This window comes from Miscanthus floridulus, chromosome 11, assembly GCF_019320115.1.
Source record: "Miscanthus floridulus cultivar M001 chromosome 11, ASM1932011v1, whole genome shotgun sequence".
NCBI lineage: Eukaryota > Viridiplantae > Streptophyta > Magnoliopsida > Poales > Poaceae > Miscanthus > Miscanthus floridulus.
The window spans coordinates 2,386,796-2,407,384 of NC_089590.1; the positions used below are offsets into that span (position 1 = coordinate 2,386,796).

General features: G+C 49.4%; 2 protein-coding genes and 1 pseudogene across 3 annotated transcripts; 2 read left to right on the plus strand and 1 right to left on the minus strand.

Moving 5' to 3' along the window:
- The first annotated feature begins 8,574 nt into the window (after window positions 1–8,574).
- On the plus strand, window positions 8,575–13,148 carry LOC136493498 (glyoxylate/hydroxypyruvate reductase HPR3-like). Of its 2 annotated transcripts, none has more exons than XM_066489591.1 (2): window positions 8,575–9,090; window positions 12,404–13,148. In XM_066489591.1, exons 1-2 carry the CDS (start codon window positions 8,653–8,655, stop codon window positions 12,926–12,928), a joined length of 963 nt encoding a protein of 320 aa, XP_066345688.1. In that variant the 5' UTR covers window positions 8,575–8,652; the 3' UTR covers window positions 12,929–13,148. The 2 variants fall into 2 exon arrangements, with proteins under 2 accessions (XP_066345688.1, XP_066345687.1); XM_066489590.1 differs by lacking the exon at window positions 8,575–9,090 and adding an exon at window positions 11,693–12,262.
- Window positions 10,859–11,363, minus strand: LOC136493499 (uncharacterized; annotated as a pseudogene).
- Window positions 13,149–14,802: 1,654 nt separating the features above from the next.
- Window positions 14,803–15,348, plus strand: LOC136493987 (uncharacterized). The gene has a single exon (XM_066490118.1). It carries the CDS (start codon window positions 14,803–14,805, stop codon window positions 15,346–15,348), a length of 546 nt encoding a protein of 181 aa, XP_066346215.1.
- Window positions 15,349–20,589: the final 5,241 nt, after the last annotated feature.

Sequence of the window (20,589 nt, forward strand, 5' to 3'; positions counted from 1 at the left end):
GGAGCTTCTATTTATAAGGCAGCCTAAAAAACGAACCGTTATGTGCCTCTGCGGGGTGAACGAACGCTCCGGTCATGTTGACCGGACGCTCCAATCAGTTCAACCCGCACACCAGTGATTAAATGTTGACCGGACGCAGGCAGGGTCCGATCACCACTGACCGGACACATCTGGTCGCATATAACCCTCACTGGAACCTTACTGTACTCGACTGGACGCTGGATCCTCAGGGTCCGGTCAGTATTGACCAGACGCGTCTGGTTGTAGATTTACTCTTCTCGAACCTTACTGGAGTTGACCGGACGCTGTCTCTCAGTGTTCGGTCACTTGACCACTCAGCGTCCGGTCGCACCAGACACAATCTCCTTGATCAAATAAACTGATTAGACCCTATGGCCAGCGTCCGGTAGCACCGGAGCCAGCGTCCGTTCAGTATTTGACCCTCCATTCACTTCCAACAATCGATCATATGTGAATGAAGTTTGCTCTAAAGGATCTTAGGCATATATAGGAGCTACCTAGCGCTAGTTTTAACAAGTGCGCACCACACCTAACTCACTAGACTCATCTAGGTCAAGCTACCCGTTCATACCCCCTTAATAGTACAGCCAAAGGAAAAAAACAAAGTCCTAAACTACTCTAAGTGTCACTCCAACTCTAATCGACACTTAGAACTAGTCATCCTTAACCTTATCATCCATCCTTTGAAAACCGAAATGATTTCCATCGTAGGGGCATGACCACCTCGATTGCCCAATTGATCCCCATTACCATGACCTAACTTAATTGCCTCTGCAAAACACACGTTAGTCATAGTAATCTTGTATTGTCATTAATCACCGAAACCCAACTAGGGGCCTAGATGCTTTCAGTCTAGAGGTGCCAGAGACTATAGCCCAGTAGGATGATATTATCAGGGGTATTGTAGCCACAGATGAGGAGTAGCTTGCTCAGCAGGAGGGGTTGGTCACTAGTGAGTCTAGTGATAGTTTTGATGATGACTACCAACCTATTCCTCAGATGCGTCCACGATAACATGATGCTAAGGCCAGTAGCTCTAGTTTAGCGCCACCTGCCCCATAGACAGATCTACCTCTTCTTGCTATACTTGAGCGGATGAGACAGGACCAGGCACGACAGGCTCAGGAGACAGCTACTACATTTGCTCAGTTCCTGACTCGGCAGGATGAGTTCTAGTGATAGCAGCTAGCTATTTAGCAGCAAACATTGGCTCTAAAGCAATAGGAGTAGGCCATGCATCAGTAGCAGATCCTCATACAGCAATAGCTTCTCGGATTCATGCAGCAACAAAAGATGCTCAGCAGTCCACCGAGGGGTATCCCATGATGGTAGATTTATCAGTGGAGATGCGCGTAATCAGGAACCAGATGGTGACACAAGGCGTAGAGACAATGATTTAGACTGGTTTGGGGTCGTCTGATCGACATAATACCCTACGTCTTATGTCTTTGGTGTATTGTATTGAATACATGATGTCGAGTAGAGGACCCCTGCCTCTCCTTATATACTCTGGAGGGGCAGGGTTACAAGTAAAGTATCCTATTTGGTACTATACAATGTCTTGCGGTGCACGCCGAGCAGCGCCGTGCATGCCTTGATCTTGTGGGCTAGGCCACCTCCGATGGTGCGGCCCATGTCTTGGGGGCCATACCCCCATAGTTAGTCCCCGAGCCTGATAGTAGGTGACGCAGTCACGTGGTGCCAGGATCATAAAGTAGAAGACTAGCCAAGCAGGCAGCCAGTCCCCGGGCGTAGCCTCGAGATGAGAACAAGCACATTCACCGCAAGGTGAAGTGTGCCCACTTAGTCCCCAAGCCTGCTGGAAGATGAAGAATGAATCTTTTAGCAGGGTCAAAGAAGTCTGAAAGCTTGCCGACGTCGTCTGACATGCGTGTATCAAGACCCCAGACGTGCTGCCTAAGATCAGCACCCTGATCCAAACAGCATGGAGCAGCTTGATAGCACACCATCGAGACGTAGCAAGATCCGAGCAGCAAGGGACTCCCCAGCATCACTGGCGATGACCGAGCACCGAGGAGCGAGGAGTCCCCGGCGTCGCTGGCGATGACCGAGCACCGAGGAGCGAGGAGTCCCCGGCATCACTGGCGATGTCCGTGCAACGAGGAGCGTGGAGTCCCTGGCATCGCTAGCGATGTCTGAGCACCGAGGAGCGTGGAGTCCCCAGCGTCGCTGGCGATGACCGAGTACCGAGGAGCGAGAAGTCCCTAGCGTCCTGGCGATGACTGAGCACTGAGGAGTGAGGAGTTCCCGGTGTCACTGGCGATGACCGAGCACCGAGGAGCGTGGAGTCCCTGGCGTCACTGGCAATGTCCGAGCACCGAGGAGCGAGGAGTCCTCGGCGTCACTGGCGATGACCGAGCACCGAGGAGCGAGGAGTCCCCGACATAGGCGGCGATGTTTGAGCATCGAGGAGTCCCTGGTGTAGGCGGCGATGTCCGAGCACCAAGGAGCGAGGAGTCCTCGGCATCGCTGGCGATGACAGAGCACCAAGGAGCGAGGAGTACCCAGCGTAGGCGGCGATGTCCGAGCACCGTGGAGTCCCTGGAGTCGCTGGCGATGTCCGAGCACCGAGGAACGAGGAGTCCCCGGTGTCGCTGGCAATGACAGAGCACCGAGGAGCGAGGAGTCCCTAGCGTCGCTGGCGATGTCCGAGCGCTGAGGAGCGAGGAGCCCCCGGCGTCGCTGGCGATGATCGAGCGCCGAGGAGTCCTTGGCGTAGGCAGTGACGTCCGAGCACCAAGGAGTCCTCGACGTAGGCGGCAATGTCCGAGCACCGAGGAGTCGTCAGCATAGGCGGCGAGGTCCGAGCACCGATGTAGCTGACGACGTCCGTGCGGTGAAGTGTACCCACTTAGTCCTTGAGCACAAAGAATCCAAGCGCTAAGGAGTAACTAGCGTAGCAGACGATGAAGCACGAGCGGCGAACAATCTGGTCAACTGGTCGGCAACGAAGTGAACATTGAGTAGAAACGATCGGCTAATAGTCCGATCAACTGGTCAGCGATGGAGTCCATGAACCAAGCGGTCCGACCAGTTGATCGGTGGAGAAGTCCGAGCACCAGGTGGTTCGATCACCTGGACGATGATCCTGCAATACAAACATGTAGAACGGGTAGTACATGATGTACAAATAAAGAAACTCCATAAAAAATCAGCAATGGTGATGAAACGATGTATGCAGTTCGATGATTAGTTGGCATGAAAATATATTTATGTTTAATATAAACCACCCGAATAGTTAGTGTGTAGCTGAGTCTCTAGTCCTGGCTAGCCCATAGTCCATAACATCGAGCGCGGAGCCCGTGCACGTGTAGGAGGAACAGGTGTGACCAAGGAGCCGCTGCCGACCACCCATAACGCAGAGCGCGGAGCCCGTAGCACGTATAGGGAGGAGCCGGAGACAGGGCCGTCTCTAGAGACGTCTGAGCATCAACATGACTGTTCAAGGGTTTGGAAAATTGTTTGGAGAGCAAATATGGAGAAAATAGCTCGGAGAAACATTATGGCAATATATGGAGATTGGAGAATATTTAGAGAAATATTAAGGCGTGACTTAGCTTTAGACGGAGCGTCTGGTCGGTAACGTATGGCGTTATCTGGTCGGCGACACGGGCAGCTCGCTTAGCGGCGCTTGACGGCTGGAACGAAGTTGATCTCGTGTTGAAGTAAGATGGACGTAGTCACTTGATGCAGTCGGACATCTTGTTCGATGCCTGGGAAGGTCATCTCGGCGGTCATGTCGGCGTTGGAGAGTTTTGTCACAAGATGGGATGAATAGACAGTGCTCGGCTTGGTTGCAGCTGCATGATGCACACATACGTATACACGTGCACATGCATGTGCCCTTGTAGATCCATGGTTGCATATTTGCATGCATGCAGATCCATATATACTCTGAGTAACAGATCTGTAGAAGCACGAGGAGTCTGATCTGAATACGCGGAGGGAGTCAAGGAGCCACCGTGATTGACGCTGCTCATTGCTTGTACGCTGTTCATGGTCCACGACGTAGCAGCGGCCTATCACCACGCGCGACAGCATGCCGCCTCAAATCATTGCGTGATGCCGAGGCGATCTTGCCATCCAGCGAGCCGTCAGATGTCGATCAATCACTGCAGGGATAGCAGTGCTTCGACTTGGCGACGTGTGCTGCTTGGAGATGCACCGTGATCGTTGAAGGATGTCGATGTGATCAGCCAAGTTGCCGCGAAGGATGTTGATTTTGAGTTACACCATCTGGTTCACCAGGGATCAGCGCGCACGAGCCCCTACCTGGCGCGCCAACTGTCGACAAAAGATGCTCGGCAGTCCATGGAGGGGTATCCCACGATGGTAGATTTGTCGGTGGGGATGCACGTAATCAGGAACCGGATGGTGACACAAGGCGCAGAGACAACGATTTAGACAGGTTTGGGCCGTCTAATCGATGTAATACCCTATGTCCTATGTCTTTGGTGTATTGTATTGAATACATGATGTCGAGTAGAGGACCCCTGCCTCTCCTTATATACTCTGGAGGGGCAGGGTTACAAGTAAAGTATCCTATTTGGTACTATACAATGTCTTGCGGTGCACGTCGAGCAGCGCCGTGCACGCCTTGATCTTGTGGGCCGGGCCACCTCCGATGGTGCGCCTCATGTCTTGGGGGCCATACCCCCACAGACAGCGATTGGGGCCCCACCGCCACAGGCTTCACCTCAGCTTGGTCAGTCTGCCACCACTTCGATGACTCTAGCGTTACAGCCTAGTGGGCTTTAGAATCAGGGACAGCCACCAGCACAGTATGCTTCACCGACAGAGTAGGTGTCCCAGTGGTTCGCTTTGCCAGTGATAGCCCTGTAGTTCACACCTCTTCAGTCGGGCTTCACACCAGCACAGACATCATCGCTGCTAGTGCCTGACACTTCAGTCTCTAGGAGTCTCGGTGCCTCCTTCAGTGAGTTGACAGGGCAGCCCACTCCTCCATACTTGTATGTTCCAGGTCCTTCTATGGCTGCACCTATCACAACAACTATAGAGATGCTCCCCTCCTCAGTGGCATCATCAGAGCCGGCTGCTTCAATCATACCAGCACAGCCTACATTAGCTTCAGTCCCTGATCCGATCCAGACTGCTTCAGCATCACTACCAGCTACAGAGGGTTAGACAGCTCAGAGCTTAGGATTAGATAATGATGGCACCCAGTTCCACCTCGCTCCTCGTACCTCAGCGCCCGGCTCGTCCACTGTAGCCTCACCGATCGACCCTTAGGTTTTGGTGTTTGACGCCAAAGGGGGAGAGGGTTCGAGTATGTCAGGCTTAGGGGGAGCGACATATCTAGGGGGAGCTTAGTTATTATATTAGCTTATCTATTACATTTGGAGTTCTTATGTGTGTGATACATTATGCATTCATGTTTACTACTATATTTATGTGATAGTGATATCTACGTGATCGTGATATATGACATGTGTGCTCTCTACTGTGAATTATTTATATGTCATATCACTTGTGCTATGCTCATTTCTCTTTGCTTCCGCGTTTTACTCCGATGCAAATGAGCTTCATTACTTGTACTCATGCTTATTTCATATCTTTTGAGTACATCATGTCGGCTTGGGTCATATAAGTTTGCCTAACACTTTTGTTCGTATTGCCAAAAGCTTACATGAACCAAGCATGCTAAAAACTTCATCTCTTTTACATACTTGAGGTAGTATTGTCATCAATCATCAAAAAGGGGGAGATTGAAAGCATCTAGGCCCCTAGTTGGATTTTGGTGATTAATGACAATATGTGATTACTGTGACTAACGTGTGTTTTGCAGAGGCAATTAAGTTAGGGCATGGTAAAGGGGATCGATTGGGCAATCATGGTTGTCATGCCCCTATGATAGAAATCGTTTCGGTTTTCAAAGGATGGACGACAAGGTTAAGGATGGACTAGTTCGAAGTGTCGATTGGAGTTGGAGAGACACTTAGAGTAGTTTAGGACTTTGTTTTTTTCCTTTGGCCATACTATTAAGGGGGGTATGAATGGGTAGCTTGACCTAGGTGAGTCTAGTGAGTTAGGTGTGGTGCACACTTGTTAAAACTAGCACTAGGTAGCTCCATAACAACTCTTTGATCCAATGGAGCAAACTTCTTTCACATATGATCGAGAGTTGGACGTGAATGGAGGGTCAAATACTGACCGGAAACTGGCTCCGGTGTGACCGAACGCTGGCTCAGGGTCTGATCAATTCATTTGACCAAGGTGAAAGCGTATGGAATTGACCGGACGTTGCGAGGTCAAGTCATCGGACGCTGAGGGCCATCGTCTGGCCAACTCCAGTAAGGTCCCAAAGATTGAGAATCCTGATCGGATGCGTCCGGTCAATGCTGACCGGATGCTGATCAGGTTCCAGCTACTGACCGAATACTGCTCAGCAAGTGACCGGACGCTGGGGGTCCATCGTCCGGTCGACATTAGTAAGGTTCCAGTAAGGGGAAAACGTGACCGGACGCGACCGGTCAGTGCTGACCGGACGCTGGCCAGCGTCCGGTCAACACTTAACCACTGGAGTTCGGGGTGTACTGATCGGTGCATCCAGTCAACATGACCGAAGCGTCCGATCACCCCGTAGAGGCACATAACGGTTCGTTTTTTAGTCTGTGTTATAAATACAACCTCCACTCGTGTGTGGGGGTACTTTTGCTCATTCCAACAGCTGAGAAACAAGTTTAAGAGTGCCAAGAAGAGCAAGGTCCTAGTGAGATGACTGAGATTTGAAAATTCTAAAGAGAACCCTCATTAGTGAGGATCAAGAGTAGCAAAGTGTGTATCAACCCTTCTTATTAGGCTTGTCGTGGTCAAGTGAGAGTTTGTGCTTGTTACTCTTGGTGATCGCCATCACCTACACGGCTTGGTGGTGATTGGCAGCTTGGTGATCATCCGGAGAGCTTGTGGATGACCCAACTCAAGTTGTGAATGGTTGTGGATGATTCACCGCGACAGAGTGTCAAAGAATCAACCTGTAGAGAGCACTTGATTCTTGCGCGGATCAAGGGGGAGCTACACCCTTGCGCGGGTGCTCCAACGAGGACTAGTGGGGAGTGATGACTCCCCGATACCCTGGCAAAACATCGCCGCGTTCCTCCTTCTCTATTTACTTTGAGTATTTACTTTGAGCAATTCAATTCTTGTCTTTTACATTCATAGAATTGTCATGCTAGAGTAGGATTGGAACTTAGGTTGTAAGTCTTTTATACGGTAGAACAATTAGAAACACTTTATAGGCACAAGGGGTTAATTGAGCTAACCATATGATTTAATTATTACAAAGAAATTTAGAATTAGTCCAATTCACCTCCTCTTGGGCATTTTGATCCTTTCAATGTCGTACAAACGCAAATACATAAATAACTTGACTACGCTTCTCCTCAACGAATACGCCTTCTTACTTTGCCTGTGTCTTCACCCTTGCGCCGTGACATGTTCAGTGCGGGCGTGGCAACGAGCCGTCGGCAGTGCATCTTGCCATGTCCCACCAAACAGAGCAGAGGAGCATGTTTGCCGTCTGATGGCGTGCCAACTGTCACCATCGTAAGGACCGTCACCTAACGGGAGATTGGCAACAAGATTTGCACCTGAATTGGTAAAGGAAAAAGTCTACTTAACCCCCCACCTATCAACCATGGTCTACTTCACCCCCAAACTATAAAACCGTCTATTTTACCCCCCTGAACTTTTTAAAACCGTCTATTTTACCCCCCGGGCGGTTTTCGGCGGTGGTTTTGCTATAGTAACGGTGGTTTTGCTATAGTGATGGTGGTTTTGTCTTTTTCTTTTTTTTTTAATTTCTGGTGAATCTTTAAAAAATCATAGTAAATCACACAAAAATTATAAAATGGAAAATCTAATTTTGTTGGACTCCACATGAGTAGATCTATACAATGAACATATAATATGATATACTTTAGTACAAAATTTTTGCTGTAGTTTTAGATTAATTGGAAAATCCAATTTTGTCTGTAATTAATTGGAACAATTCATAGCTGCAGCTTCTGTGGTCCAATTATGGTGAAATTTTTATGATAGACTAATTATTATATGCTTGAATTATAGTAAAAATTTCGTACTCATTGGACCATGTATAACTTAGTTATAGATAAATTTCAATTAATTACAGACAAAATTAGATTTTCTAATTAATCTAAAGGTACAGCAAAACCTTTGTACTAAAGCATAACACATTATATGTTAATTATGTAGATCTACTCATGTGGAGTCCAACAAAATTGAATTTTCCGTTTTATGATTTTTCTATGATTTATTATGATTTTTCAAAGATTCAGCGAAAATAAATAAAAAAAGAAAAATGTGAAACCACAGGTAGCGTAGCAAACCACCGTTACTTTAGCAAAACCACCGTCAAAAACTGCCCGGGGGGTAAAATAGACGGTTTTGAAAAGTTCAGGAGGTAAAATAAATGGTTTTATAATTTGAGGATGAAGTAGACCATTATTGATAGGTGGGGGGTTAAGTAGACTTTTGCCGATTGGTAAACGATTGTCGCTGATAAATGGTGATCGGTTATACTAGGTTATTTTTGAACCAACTACTCCTACGGATCGAATCGGGAACGGAAGGATGACGCCGTCGACTGCCGGCGCGGACGCCAAGGCCAAGCCGTTGGTGCTCGTGTCGCAGCCGTCGGACTCTGGCTTAACCCCGGTGATGGAGGGCCAGTTCCGCTTTGTCCTGGCCGCGGACGCCGACGAGGCCACGGCGGCCGAGGCCCGGGTCCTGTTCGTGCCGGGGCTCAGGCCAGTGACCGCCGACCTCATCGACCGGCTCCCGGCGCTGGAGCTCGTGGCCGCGATCTCCGTCGGGTTGGACCACGTGGACCTCGACGCCTGCCGACGCCGCGGGATCACCGTCACCAACGCCGGCGCGACGTTCTCCGTGGACATTGCAGACTATGCTGTGGGCCTCGTCGTCGCCGTCCTGCGCAGGGTGGCTGCCGCTGATGCGCATCTCCAGCGCGGCAGGTGGGTCATGGACGGCGACTACCCGCTCGCCACCAAGGTAACCGCTTGACTTTGTCACGCTACGCGACTGCATTGTGGATCCATGGATTGACCAAGTTAGTACATGATTCTTGCTTTGTGCATGCAAGACTAAACTCTGCCCTGTGCCTAGGATGCAAATCAGGTCATCAATACCCTGTGCCCAGGATTAATCAAACAGAATATTAACAGTCTATACTGTATACTATATTATAGGAGGAGCATATATAATATGATGATACCAATTAGATATGCATATGCTCGTGCATGAGTCCTATTTGGGATAATTTATCTCCACCATGCTTCTTTCCCACCGTTGTGCCTCCCTCTTATGGCTCTGGCACAATAGGGAGGGGGCACAGGCGGCGATGGCACCTTGCCCAGATCTCGACCAAAGGGGCGCAGGTTGTTGTGTCTCAATTCATCCCTAGGATGAACACAGGAAGGGGTGCACCATCGAGGAGGAAGCACCTCCCAACTCAGTCACCGGCGAGGCGGAGGCGCGCGTACGGTAATCCCTCACTTGCATCTCGGCTGGAAGGTGCCTCTCACCTAGATCTCGGCCAACAAGGAGGCAGGGGCGATGCACGACAAAGAGGATGCAGCGGAGGGGCCGATGGCGCGATGGACAGAATCGCACGCGGGGGAGGTGGGTGGGTGGATGGGGGTGACGAGGAGGAGGAGGAGGAGGAGTGAGCCTGGCTTGAACCATGGCGTTTGGGGGCCTCGAGCCGCTTGTTTTGGCTAGACTCTGTTCCAAACAAGCCCTTTGTATCAAGTGGATTCATGTTGGTGATATTTGTTTTTTAGAATCATTACTCTATCACATTTTAACAACTTCATATATGTTCAGTAAAAGCTAATATATATCTATCATGAAAGTTGAAGTGTACAATAGTGTGTTTTCAATTGATTTTTTTGTGTGAACATGAGTACACTTATTCAATTATTCACAGCCCAATTATGTTTTAAGCAGTACTTCAGTGACTCAATAATCTACTTTAAAAGGCTCAGTAATGTAGTAACATTAATTTCAAAATGATTGATAACTTGGCCTTTTACTGTTAACATTTTGATTAATAATTTTTATTTATATATTAGTTTAGTAAAGTGAGAGAAACATCATTTGATTTGTTATTGCAAGTATTTTAGGCATGGCGCATATGTTTAGCTAATTGTATATGTGTTCACGTAAAAGACAAACAATCAAAGATTAGACAGTAAAGTCAATATTTTCAATTGAGCAGAGTATTAGTTAACATATGTTTCTTAATTTATTGTTGTATATACGTATGTGAAAAGAAATATAAAAACATGCATGCTGCATTGAGCATATATGTAAAATTTACTCTCTGATAAATATTACTTAATTTAAAATGCTGACAAATTTTGTTGTTGGAATATGATTAGGACCCTAATTTCGTGGAATCATATAGAACTCTATCGTATGATCCTAACCTTTGGAATTTATAATTCACGACGATGGGATATGGATTTGTTTTGGTGTCATCAAAAGATTCTAGGATTCCATTTGGATCTTGACAAATGACAACTTTATCAGTTCTCAAGTTCAGTGTAACTCAATAAGAGCATCTCCCAGAGTTCCCAAAACCTCCTCCTAATCCTAAGTTTTTATAAAGATCTATAAAAAATCCATCTCCAACAACTCCTAATATAATCTCCTAATATTTTAGGAGTTAGAAAAAAATCTCCCTCATCCGCGTAACTTTACGCGCCGCAGCCTCGCGCGTATCCTTAATCTCTGAGGGAGTCCACACGAAAACTATCTACGGGCCTTCGTCAACCTTGCAGGCCGCCTTCTCGTCGGCGGTGGTGGAGGCGGCGTCCGGGCATACGAAGAACAAGTAGAAGCCCGCAAGGATGGTCACCGCGGCCATCGACCACACGACGGCGGCGACAAGAGCGGGCATCAACAAGGCAACTCTGCTGGAAAACATGACTGTCAGGGACTCAGGGTGGTGGTGAGGGCCCATATTGCCGCCTTCACCTGCAACCTCCTGGGCGATTCCGGGGGCAATCTCTCGAACACACGAAGCAGGTGGAAGACAAAGACGACGCAGAAGAAGGAGACGGTTACAAATATTATGGACCGGGGATCGTGTCTCGAGTGGTAGATGGCTATCACGCTGTTGAGCCTGAGAAAGGACAGGGCGACGGTCGAGGCGCAGGATGACGAGCCATCGGAGGAGGCTCCGGTGGGAGTTCGGCGCAAGGAGGAGGATTTAGGGAGAGTTTGAGCTCACTCTTCACGAGCGGTTTGCCATAGTCCATGAAGTATCCTGGGTCCAGCGGAGATGTCGACAGCGTCGATGGTGACAAGCCGTCCGTGTCGGAGTCAGAGCACACGAGGGACGTGCCCTGTAGTTTCCCGTGATGGAAAAGAAAAAAAGCCACAACATAATTCATGTGGGTCTTAAATTTGATTTTTTAGATGCAATTTATTAGAAACTCTTGGAGATGACCTTCTTTTTTTTCTCTCTAAATCTTTTTAGGAGTTTTCAAACTATAAGTTTTTAAGAGAAAAAAAGTAGAAAGCTCTCGAAGATGCTCTAACTTAACCTTTCTGGTCTGGCCCATTTGGACTATACGTGTACCTCGTTGCTTACGAAATAAAAATCCTGCCCATTTGGACGGTACCTTTTGGCCTTTTCAATCGCAAAGTCGACAGTCGTGTCGTGCTCCCGCTTGGCCACCGAGAAGCGTAGGAGATGGCGCCGGCGACCCAAGAAGCCACCGAATCCGGCGACGGCGAGGCCAGCGCCGCCAAGCCACTCGTGCTCCTCGCCGATCCCCTCATCCCGGAGTTCCAGCTGGCCCTATCGCCCCGCTACCGCCTCCACCCCGTCGCGGGGGCCGACGCGGCCACCGCCGCCTCGGCGCGGGCGCTACTCACCGTCGAGCTCCCGGCGGTGACAGCGGAACTCATCGACGCGCTCCCGGCACTGGAGCTGGTGGTGGCCTCGTCCGTGGGCGTCGACCACATCGACCTCGCTGCGTGCCGGCGCCGCGGGGTCCGGGTCACCAACGCCGGGGACGCATACTCCGCCGACGCCGCCGACTACGCCGTTGGTCTGGTCGTCGCGGGGCTCCGCCACGTCGCCACCGCAGACGCGTACGTCCGGCACGGTGGCTGGGCGGCGGCCCTAGGCGAATACCCGCTCGCCGCCAAGGTTCCCGATTGATTCATGCTATCTAGCCGCCTAGAATCGCCCTGCTGATTTCTCCTCCATCCAGATTCATTTCAGTTAGAATGAATAATGGACAGGTGAACAAGATGGAAAACCAGAATCCGACTCCTTTATTATTTGCAGGTGAGCGGGAAGCGCGTCGGCATCGTGGGGCTGGGAAGCATCGGCTCGCTGGTGGCGCGGCGGCTGGCCGCGTTCGGGTGCCCCGTGGCGTACCACTCCCGCACGCGCAAGCCAGCGCCGTGCCCCTACACGTTCTTCCCCACGGTGCGCGCGCTGGCCGCGGACAGCGACGTGCTGGTGCTGGCGTGCGCGCTGACGGAGGAGACGCGGCGCGTGGTGGACCGGGAGGTGATGGAGGCGCTGGGCGCGGGCGGCGTGCTCGTCAACGTTGGGCGCGGCGGGCTGGTGGACGAGCCGGAGCTGGTGCGCTGCCTGCGGGAGGGCGTCATCGGCGGCGCCGGGCTCGACGTGTTCGAGAACGAGCCGGACGTGCCGGCGGAGCTCTTGGACATGGACAACGTGGTGCTGTCGAGCCACAAGGCCGTGGCCACGGCGGAGTCTATCCGTGGGGTGCTGGATGCCGTCTCCGGAAACCTCGAGGCCTTCTTCGCCGGGAGGCCGCTGCTGAGCCCTGTGTCGCTCTGAAGTCTGAACCGACACTACATCGTTGCACTGCCACTTCTTTGCTGCAAATAAATTGCACTGTCGTCGATATCAATCTTTTGCTGATTCGGAGGTTCATTGAGGACTGCTCCTTTGCTACGGTAAACCGTAATCATTAGTATTATTTAGACGCCAACGTGATGCAAATGCAACTTACATTCACGATGCAATTAGAGGCTCTATTTTTAAAATTTGCCATGTCATTTTCTTTTACATTTGATCAGATGAGTATTTTTGTGTCACGACGCAACAGGGAGGGCTGGTGGGTGTGCGTGCGGCTGGCCAACAGCATGTTCGTTTTGGCTGGATTGCTCGTATTCGACTTATAATTCATGACTTGAACCATATTTTTCTCTTACACTAAACCAGCCAGTAGTACTTTCAAAGGCACGCCTTATAAACTAATCCAGCCGAAACGCTGTACAAGAGGCATGGGAGGGGTGAGGGTGCGTGTACGTGCAAGTGGGAGTTGCCCACGTGCTATCCAAGGCGAGCCTTGCCGATCTAAAAATATATCCATTTTTATCTCTGGAATGGATAAAAACAACCGTCCATTACAGGAAGATATCCGTGGGAAGTATTTTAAAATTGTTCTTATTATATCTGCAGGTCAAACATCCTATAATTAATTAGGTACTGTAGATAGAAACCTCAGCTAGCTCGAGAGGTAACGAAGTTACCTTAGCATTTTCTAGTTCTCCGTAACGAGAAAACTTCTCTTTCTTGTCTCAACGGTCTCAAACTGTGGGACCTACCAACCTAGTGCAAAAACGCATACAACTCTTCTACTCAGCGTGATACAAAAACAGTGCCGTACAAAATGGTACTCAAAAAATGATAAATTACTGTAGAACACACCATCTCTACCGGCTCATACTAGAGATGAGTTAGAGCCGACAGTAATGTGGCTTCACTACCAGATCATAAGCCTAGGATCCGGACAATGATTGAGATCCTATTGACCCTACGGTGAAGCCCTGTCTCTTCGTCGGGTTGAGTCACAAATGGACAGTGTTAGGGGGAATGTCAATGTCAGGTCAGACCACAACCCATCAGTGATATGCGCCAATGCCAGGTTATGGTATGACACAACATGGCAACACACAGCCTGTTCGGTTGGCTGGTTCGTATCATTGCTGGTTCGTGAAGAAGTACTGCTGGCTGGTTTGTGTGAGAGAAAAATACTATTCCGGCTGAAAATTTACGATCGTTTACGACAAGCCATAGCTAAACGAACATGCTGACAATATCACTGTCACCTGTCGGGGGTTGTAGATTGACTAGCTACGGTACAAAATCCTAACCCCTTTTCCTGCTTCCTCCCATCTTGAGCACACCCATCTAAGGAGGCATCTTTCTCCCTCTCTCCCTCTATTGTTGCAGCTATTTTTTCACCAAAATGCTCAGGGAGGAGCTTCGTTTTTTAGGGATGGACATGATCTCCTTCCTTTAAGGTGGGTAAGAAAGAGTATAAAGATGAAAACGGTAGCCACCGTATAAACCTTATAAACTGATCATATACCGTTTACATAGAGGAAAATGGAAATGACAGGAAATCCAGCAAAAACAAGATCGAGAAATGGTTGAACTGCTTTCCCAACCGAATTTTTTTACTTTTAGCATTTTTTGAAAGTTTCTCACAAATAGACCCCTGGAGGAAAGATTTCAGAATTTGGACCCTTAGCTCGGCGCCGAGCTAACACGTCTCGATGTCAGCGTCCCTGGCGCCGAGCTCCTACGCTCGAAGCGAACGTGGAAGGTGACATGGTAGGAAGCTCGGTGCCAGTCACCCTGGTGCCGAGCTCGGCGTCGTAGATCTTGGCGCCAGGGTGACTGGCGCTGAGCCTTTATTACGCATGGGCCCCACCCCTCTCTTCCTATCTTCCTCTCCCTCTCTCGCCCTAGCAAAGCAGAGCCGAGCTTCGTCGCCGCCGTCGCCGCCCGCGCACGCGCCTCCACCGGCCGCCCTTGACCGTAAGCGCCTTGCCGAGCCCGCGCACGAACGCCCGAGCCACGCTGCCACCGCGCCCGCGTCGGCCGCCCGCGCCCCGAGGCCGCGCCGCGCCACCACGGACGCCCCGCACCCCGAGCCCGCCGAGCGCCACCCGCGGCCGCCCCACGCCGCGCCACCACGGACGGCCTGCGCCCTGAGGCCATGCAGGAGCGCCGCGCCCCACGGCCGCGCCGCGCCGTTGCTCGCAGCTAGCCGCCAGCGCAGCGCCAGCGCCGCCGCGCCATGGCAAGCGCCCCTACGCCCGCGCCCCGGTCCCCTCACCGGTTCCTGTGCCCACGCCGCGCCCTCTCCTCGCCTTGGCCTCACCCTGCCTTGCCGCCCTCCACCGCCAGCCTCGGCCGTGGCCGCGGTGCCTCCCGTGCCCGTCGAGCTAGACTCACCGCGCTAAGTGCCGGGCATCCCGCGCCCGCCGCGCGCGACCGCTGTCGTCGGCCGCGCCACCATCGGCCCCGGTACCTACAGCGGCTGGCTGTGCCACCGCCGACCTGACCCACGCCCATCGTCCGCTGCGACTCCGTTGACGTCCACGGATCAGTCGTTGGAAAGGTAAAAATTATGAATTTGCAATGTACCTACTTAGTTGACATTTGTTATTTACTAGTTAATGTGATGACTCAGGTAGTTGATTTAGTTAGTGATCTAGTGAGATATATATGTAGATAGATAGAAACATACATACATAGGTACATAGATATAGTTAGATAGCTACTTAGATATGTAGTTACATATTTAGTTAACTAAATATGATCTAGCTATTTAGTGAGTACACTGTATATATATACGTAGTTATTATCTTATTTACTTAGTTTGTAGTTAGAAAATACTTGTTAGGTACTATCTGTCGGCTAATTTGGACTAAAGGACATGTGTTTCGTTACATGTTTGAACTAGATGGATAACCTAGTGACCATATATCATGGAGGCACCATTGAAAGTGATCGCTATGGATATGTTGAGTTTGTTGACATGTAAAGCGTGCCTATGCTATTCAATGATAGGCCTTCATTTAGTGAGATGGTTGCAAGGGCTCGGGAGAAGCTGCATTGCCTTGGAGATGATGGCATTGCAGTTGATGGTGTACTGCACCTAGGTTCTCCTCCTAACATCCTTAGGCGAATGATCTCAATTGGTTGTGCGGATCAGTGGGAGAACTATGTGAGATCGGCTATGAAGAGCCAGCTGCAATGTTTGGACATGGTTGTGCATCAGGTGTTAGTTGATCCCATCCCTCATGGGTTTTCCCCACCAATGGATCAATACGCACACATCGACCCTCCCGTTACAGAACCTTATATGGATGTGGAGATTGCACCTACGGTTCCCGATGCTCAATCTGCGCCCAATGCGGTAGTTGGAGATGCTTGTCAGACTCATGTTTTCGTGGCAGATCCTCCTCATGAGATCCCTTTGACACAGAATCATCTGAGTAAGTGTCTTAACCGCATGGTTTTTGGGAGCTTACCCCCTTCCTTATATCTATTTCTTTCATTATTTCCTCATTTCTCTAATTATGTTGCAGGAGACATTCCTAAGAATGTGGATGTGCCCCCTGTTGCTGCGCAAGTGCACTTTGGAGATGGATTCCGTGGCTCCAATAGTGTTGAAATTATGCATGATTCGGAGCCATACGAGATGGCTAGGGCTCTTGATTCTGATGATGATCGCCCTATTGGAGAGTTGACATAGAGTGATGTTGAGATGCTGAGGCGTATCTTTCTCGGCCACCGTGATCCAAGAGTTTGCGAGTTCAGCGATCTTGCTCATTCCGATGAGGCGTTTGCAGAAGGACATGATGATGAGCTCCTAGAAGCTCCTGAGGCCGGTCCTAACATGGTAATTGAGAATGGGAGGGTGTTCAATGACCTCCCTGCATTAAAAAGGTGGTTGTAGGCTTTTGTAGTGATACGAAAGAGACCTTACAAGGTATTGCATTCATATGCAGAGCGCCGTTACATAGTTATGTGTGACAAGGAACGCTGCCCATGGAGGGTTTGTGCAAGGAAGCAACAGGTGACCAGAAAATGGAAGATCACAAAAGTTGTTGGGCCACACAATTGTGCTGACCATGAGCTGACACTGAGGTATCGGTAGTTGACATCTACCCTCATTGCCAAGCAGTTGATGGGAATTTTGTAGGGAGAACCCAACATGAAGGTGAGGACAATTATCAAGACCGTTGAGGCGTTGTATGAAGGTTATGTGATAACTTATGATAAAGCATGGAGGGCTAAGCAGCGAGCGTGGAAGATGATATATGGGGACTGGGAGGATGGGTATGAGCACCTGCCAGTTCTTTTCAATGCAATCAAAGTAGTGAATCCATGCATGCATTATGAGTACATCCCAAAACCAAATGCATGGAAAGATGGGAGGCAGATATTCTTCCGTGCTTTCTGGTGCTTCCCTCAGTATGTCAAGGCCTTTAGGCACTGTCGTCCCGTCTTCTCCATTGATGGTATATTCTTGATTGGCAAATACTAGGGCACACTTCTTATAGCCATATCCTGTGACGCGAACAACAAGTTGGTTCCTTTGGCATTTGCTTTGGTTGAGAAGGAGAATAATAACAGTTGGGGATGGTTCTTGAGGCTAGTCCGGATACACATGGTTGGGCTTGGCAGGGAGGTTGGCATCATATCTGATAGGCACCATGGCATACTTAATGTCGTGTGAGAGCAGATAGAGGGTTATGCACCTTTGCACCATCATTGGTGTACTCGGCACCTTGCCGAGAATCTACTCTAGAAGGATGGTGTGAATGGTAACTTTGATATGTTCTAGGAGGCTGCTTGACAGCTTGAGGACAAGTACTTTCTAGAAAAGTTGGAGCAGGTCAGAACCGCATCAAATGTAGAAGGTAGACAATGGCTCACAGATTTGATGAGGGATTTGGAGAAATGGACGAGAGCTCATGATGCCGGTGGATGGAGGTACGAGTTTTAGTACAGCAACATGGCAGAGTCATTCAATAAGTTGCTATTGGGGACACGTGGTATGCCCGTGAATGCAAGTTCAATTCATATTCTATAAGCTTGTTGCCTGATTCAATGATAGACACGCCCATGCATTGCAGTTGTGGAGTGATGGAGAGATATGGGCTCTGAAACCAAAGACACACCTAGAGAAGGCAAAAGAACAGGCTGGCACACATGAGGTTACATGCTTTGACCACGCCACAAGGACTTATCAGGTCGAGCATAGGGGTGGTACAACGTTCGACGGCGAGGTCCGAGAGTCGAGGATCCATGTGGTTGTCCTCCAAAATTTCAAATGCACTTGTGGTAAACCAAGGCAGTACCACTTTCTATGTTCTCATTTGGTGGCAGCAGCTAGGCATCACAACTATAATATTGAAAGGAGGATACGTCATGAGTTTAGTGTTGACACGCTTGTGCACACATGGAGCCCCCGCTTCGTGCCTTTCCGGGACCCTAGAGAGTGGCCTCCATATGATGGGCCGAAGTACATTGCAGATCCAGCTTACCGTTGGAACAAGCGTGGATCAAGGCAGAGGACGAGGGACAGGATGGTTATGGATCAGATACCCAGAAAAATGAGGCATGGGAGAGGAACTCCATTTGTTACTGACCCCGAGTAGTATGAGTGCGGCAAGTGCGGTAGACTTGGCCACAATTCACGAAGTTGCCATTGGCAGATTAGTGAGGTGCGACTATTGGTTGATTTTATTATTTTATATTTGTCATATTCATTTAATTAATTATGCATGTCTCAATTTACGCTTGTATTTGTGTCAATTACTTATACATTTCTAAGTTCATGTTTCATTGTATATTGAATATCTAATTCATTCACTTTTTTTTGTAGGATGGCGCAATTCCACCTGCTCGACCCGACGTACGAGGCGACCCACCGAGGACATCTCATAGCGCTGGGGCAGGTAATAATCTACAAGTTTTGTTCAAAATTTGGTGAGCATACATGTGTTCATGAAGTAATAGGAGACTATATTTTATTCGATGCAGGACCTTTTGCTCCTTCATCCTAGAACCCACAATGGGTTCTTGGACATGCGGTACGATGATAGGTACACTCCTTTCCTACAAAGAGCTGGCCTAGATGTCATCTCTTTTTAGGTTCATCATGGGTTGCCCAAGTTCAACTCAGCGTCCATAACTACGTTGGTTGAAAGGTATTAAATTAAATCATTGCCTCAATTCATGGCCATTTGTTCATGCGATTGACTTTTTAACAAGTAATCTTGCTTTGTCTAAAATATAGGTGGTGGCCGAAGACTCACAGCTTCCACCTACCTTTGGGGAGATGACAATCATGCTCTAGGACTGTCGGAAGATGCTAGGCCTAAGGATTCATGACAAGGGCTAGAGAGCACGAGTGGAGGCCTTCCTTGGGCGTGAGCTTGGCGAGCAAGGGGCTCGCACTTCTGGAGTTCTTATCTCCTAGCTACGGGAAGAGTTCACATAGTGCCCCGAGGAGGCAGATGAGGAGACAGTTGGGTACTACTGCAGGGCGTGGATCCTACACCTGTTTGCCTGCGTTCTCTTCCCCGATGCCACGGGTGATAGTGCGTTCTAGATGTGGGTCCACTGCCTCAGTGACTGGGACCAGGCAGGTCACTACAACTAGGGCTTTGTAGTCTTGTGCTTTCTGTATCGGCAGCTATGGGAGGGGTGTCGTCAGTCTTCGTCCAACGCGTCACTTGGTGGATGCGTGTACCTATTATAGTTGTGGATGTGGGCTCATCTTCTAGTTGGCCGCCCAGAGGTTTTGGCTCGTTGTGAGTGGTTCAAAGGTCGGCCTCCAAGTCGGCAGCCGATGTGGGTGTACCTTTGGGACCAGGTCAGGGTTCCATACACGAGGTTAGACCGGGCGTACATTAAGTTCACGAACGAGCTAGACACGCTGACGGTGTCTAGTGTAAGTAAATTTTATTTCCCATGCTGGTTTGAAAAGGATTAGTATACCATCTAACATCTTGTTTGGACATGTTGTAGGTGGAGTGGGAGCCGTACGGTGGAGAGGGCACACTTCCTTTTCAGTTGAGCAATGTTTGTAGGTTCGACGACGACTTCTATAGGATGAGGTGCCCTTTAATCTGCTTCTATGCTGTTGAGTTCCGCCTGCCAGATAGGGTTGCACGCCAATTTAGAGTGAGACAGCTTTGGCCTATGGCTCCGTTCTCGACTAACATTGACTTACATAAGTAAGTGTTTTGATATTTCAAATGTCTCGTGATGGTCTATTTCTATTAATATGGTGACATGTACATGGATTCAAGTAACGATGACATACGTGCAGGTTGGATTATCATAAGAATAAGAAGATTTTTGACTGGGAGAAGCACCACCAGTCCTTCATTGAGCAATGGGAGGAGATGCACGACAACATAGACGACAACAACGAGCCACACATGAACCGTGAGTTCAGGCGGTACCAAGCTTGGCACCAGTGTGCAACACGTTGCAGGCTGAGGGTACAGTGGACAGAAGATGACTACGCCGACATCGAGTCCTCTGACGATGAAGACACGGCGTATGACCAATCGACTTGTGCATGAAGGCAGGTGGAGGCAGGACCGATCTTGGATAGAGTGGTAAGCCAATTGCCTTATTTTTCTACGTTAAGTTGCATAACAATACATTAGGCGTTC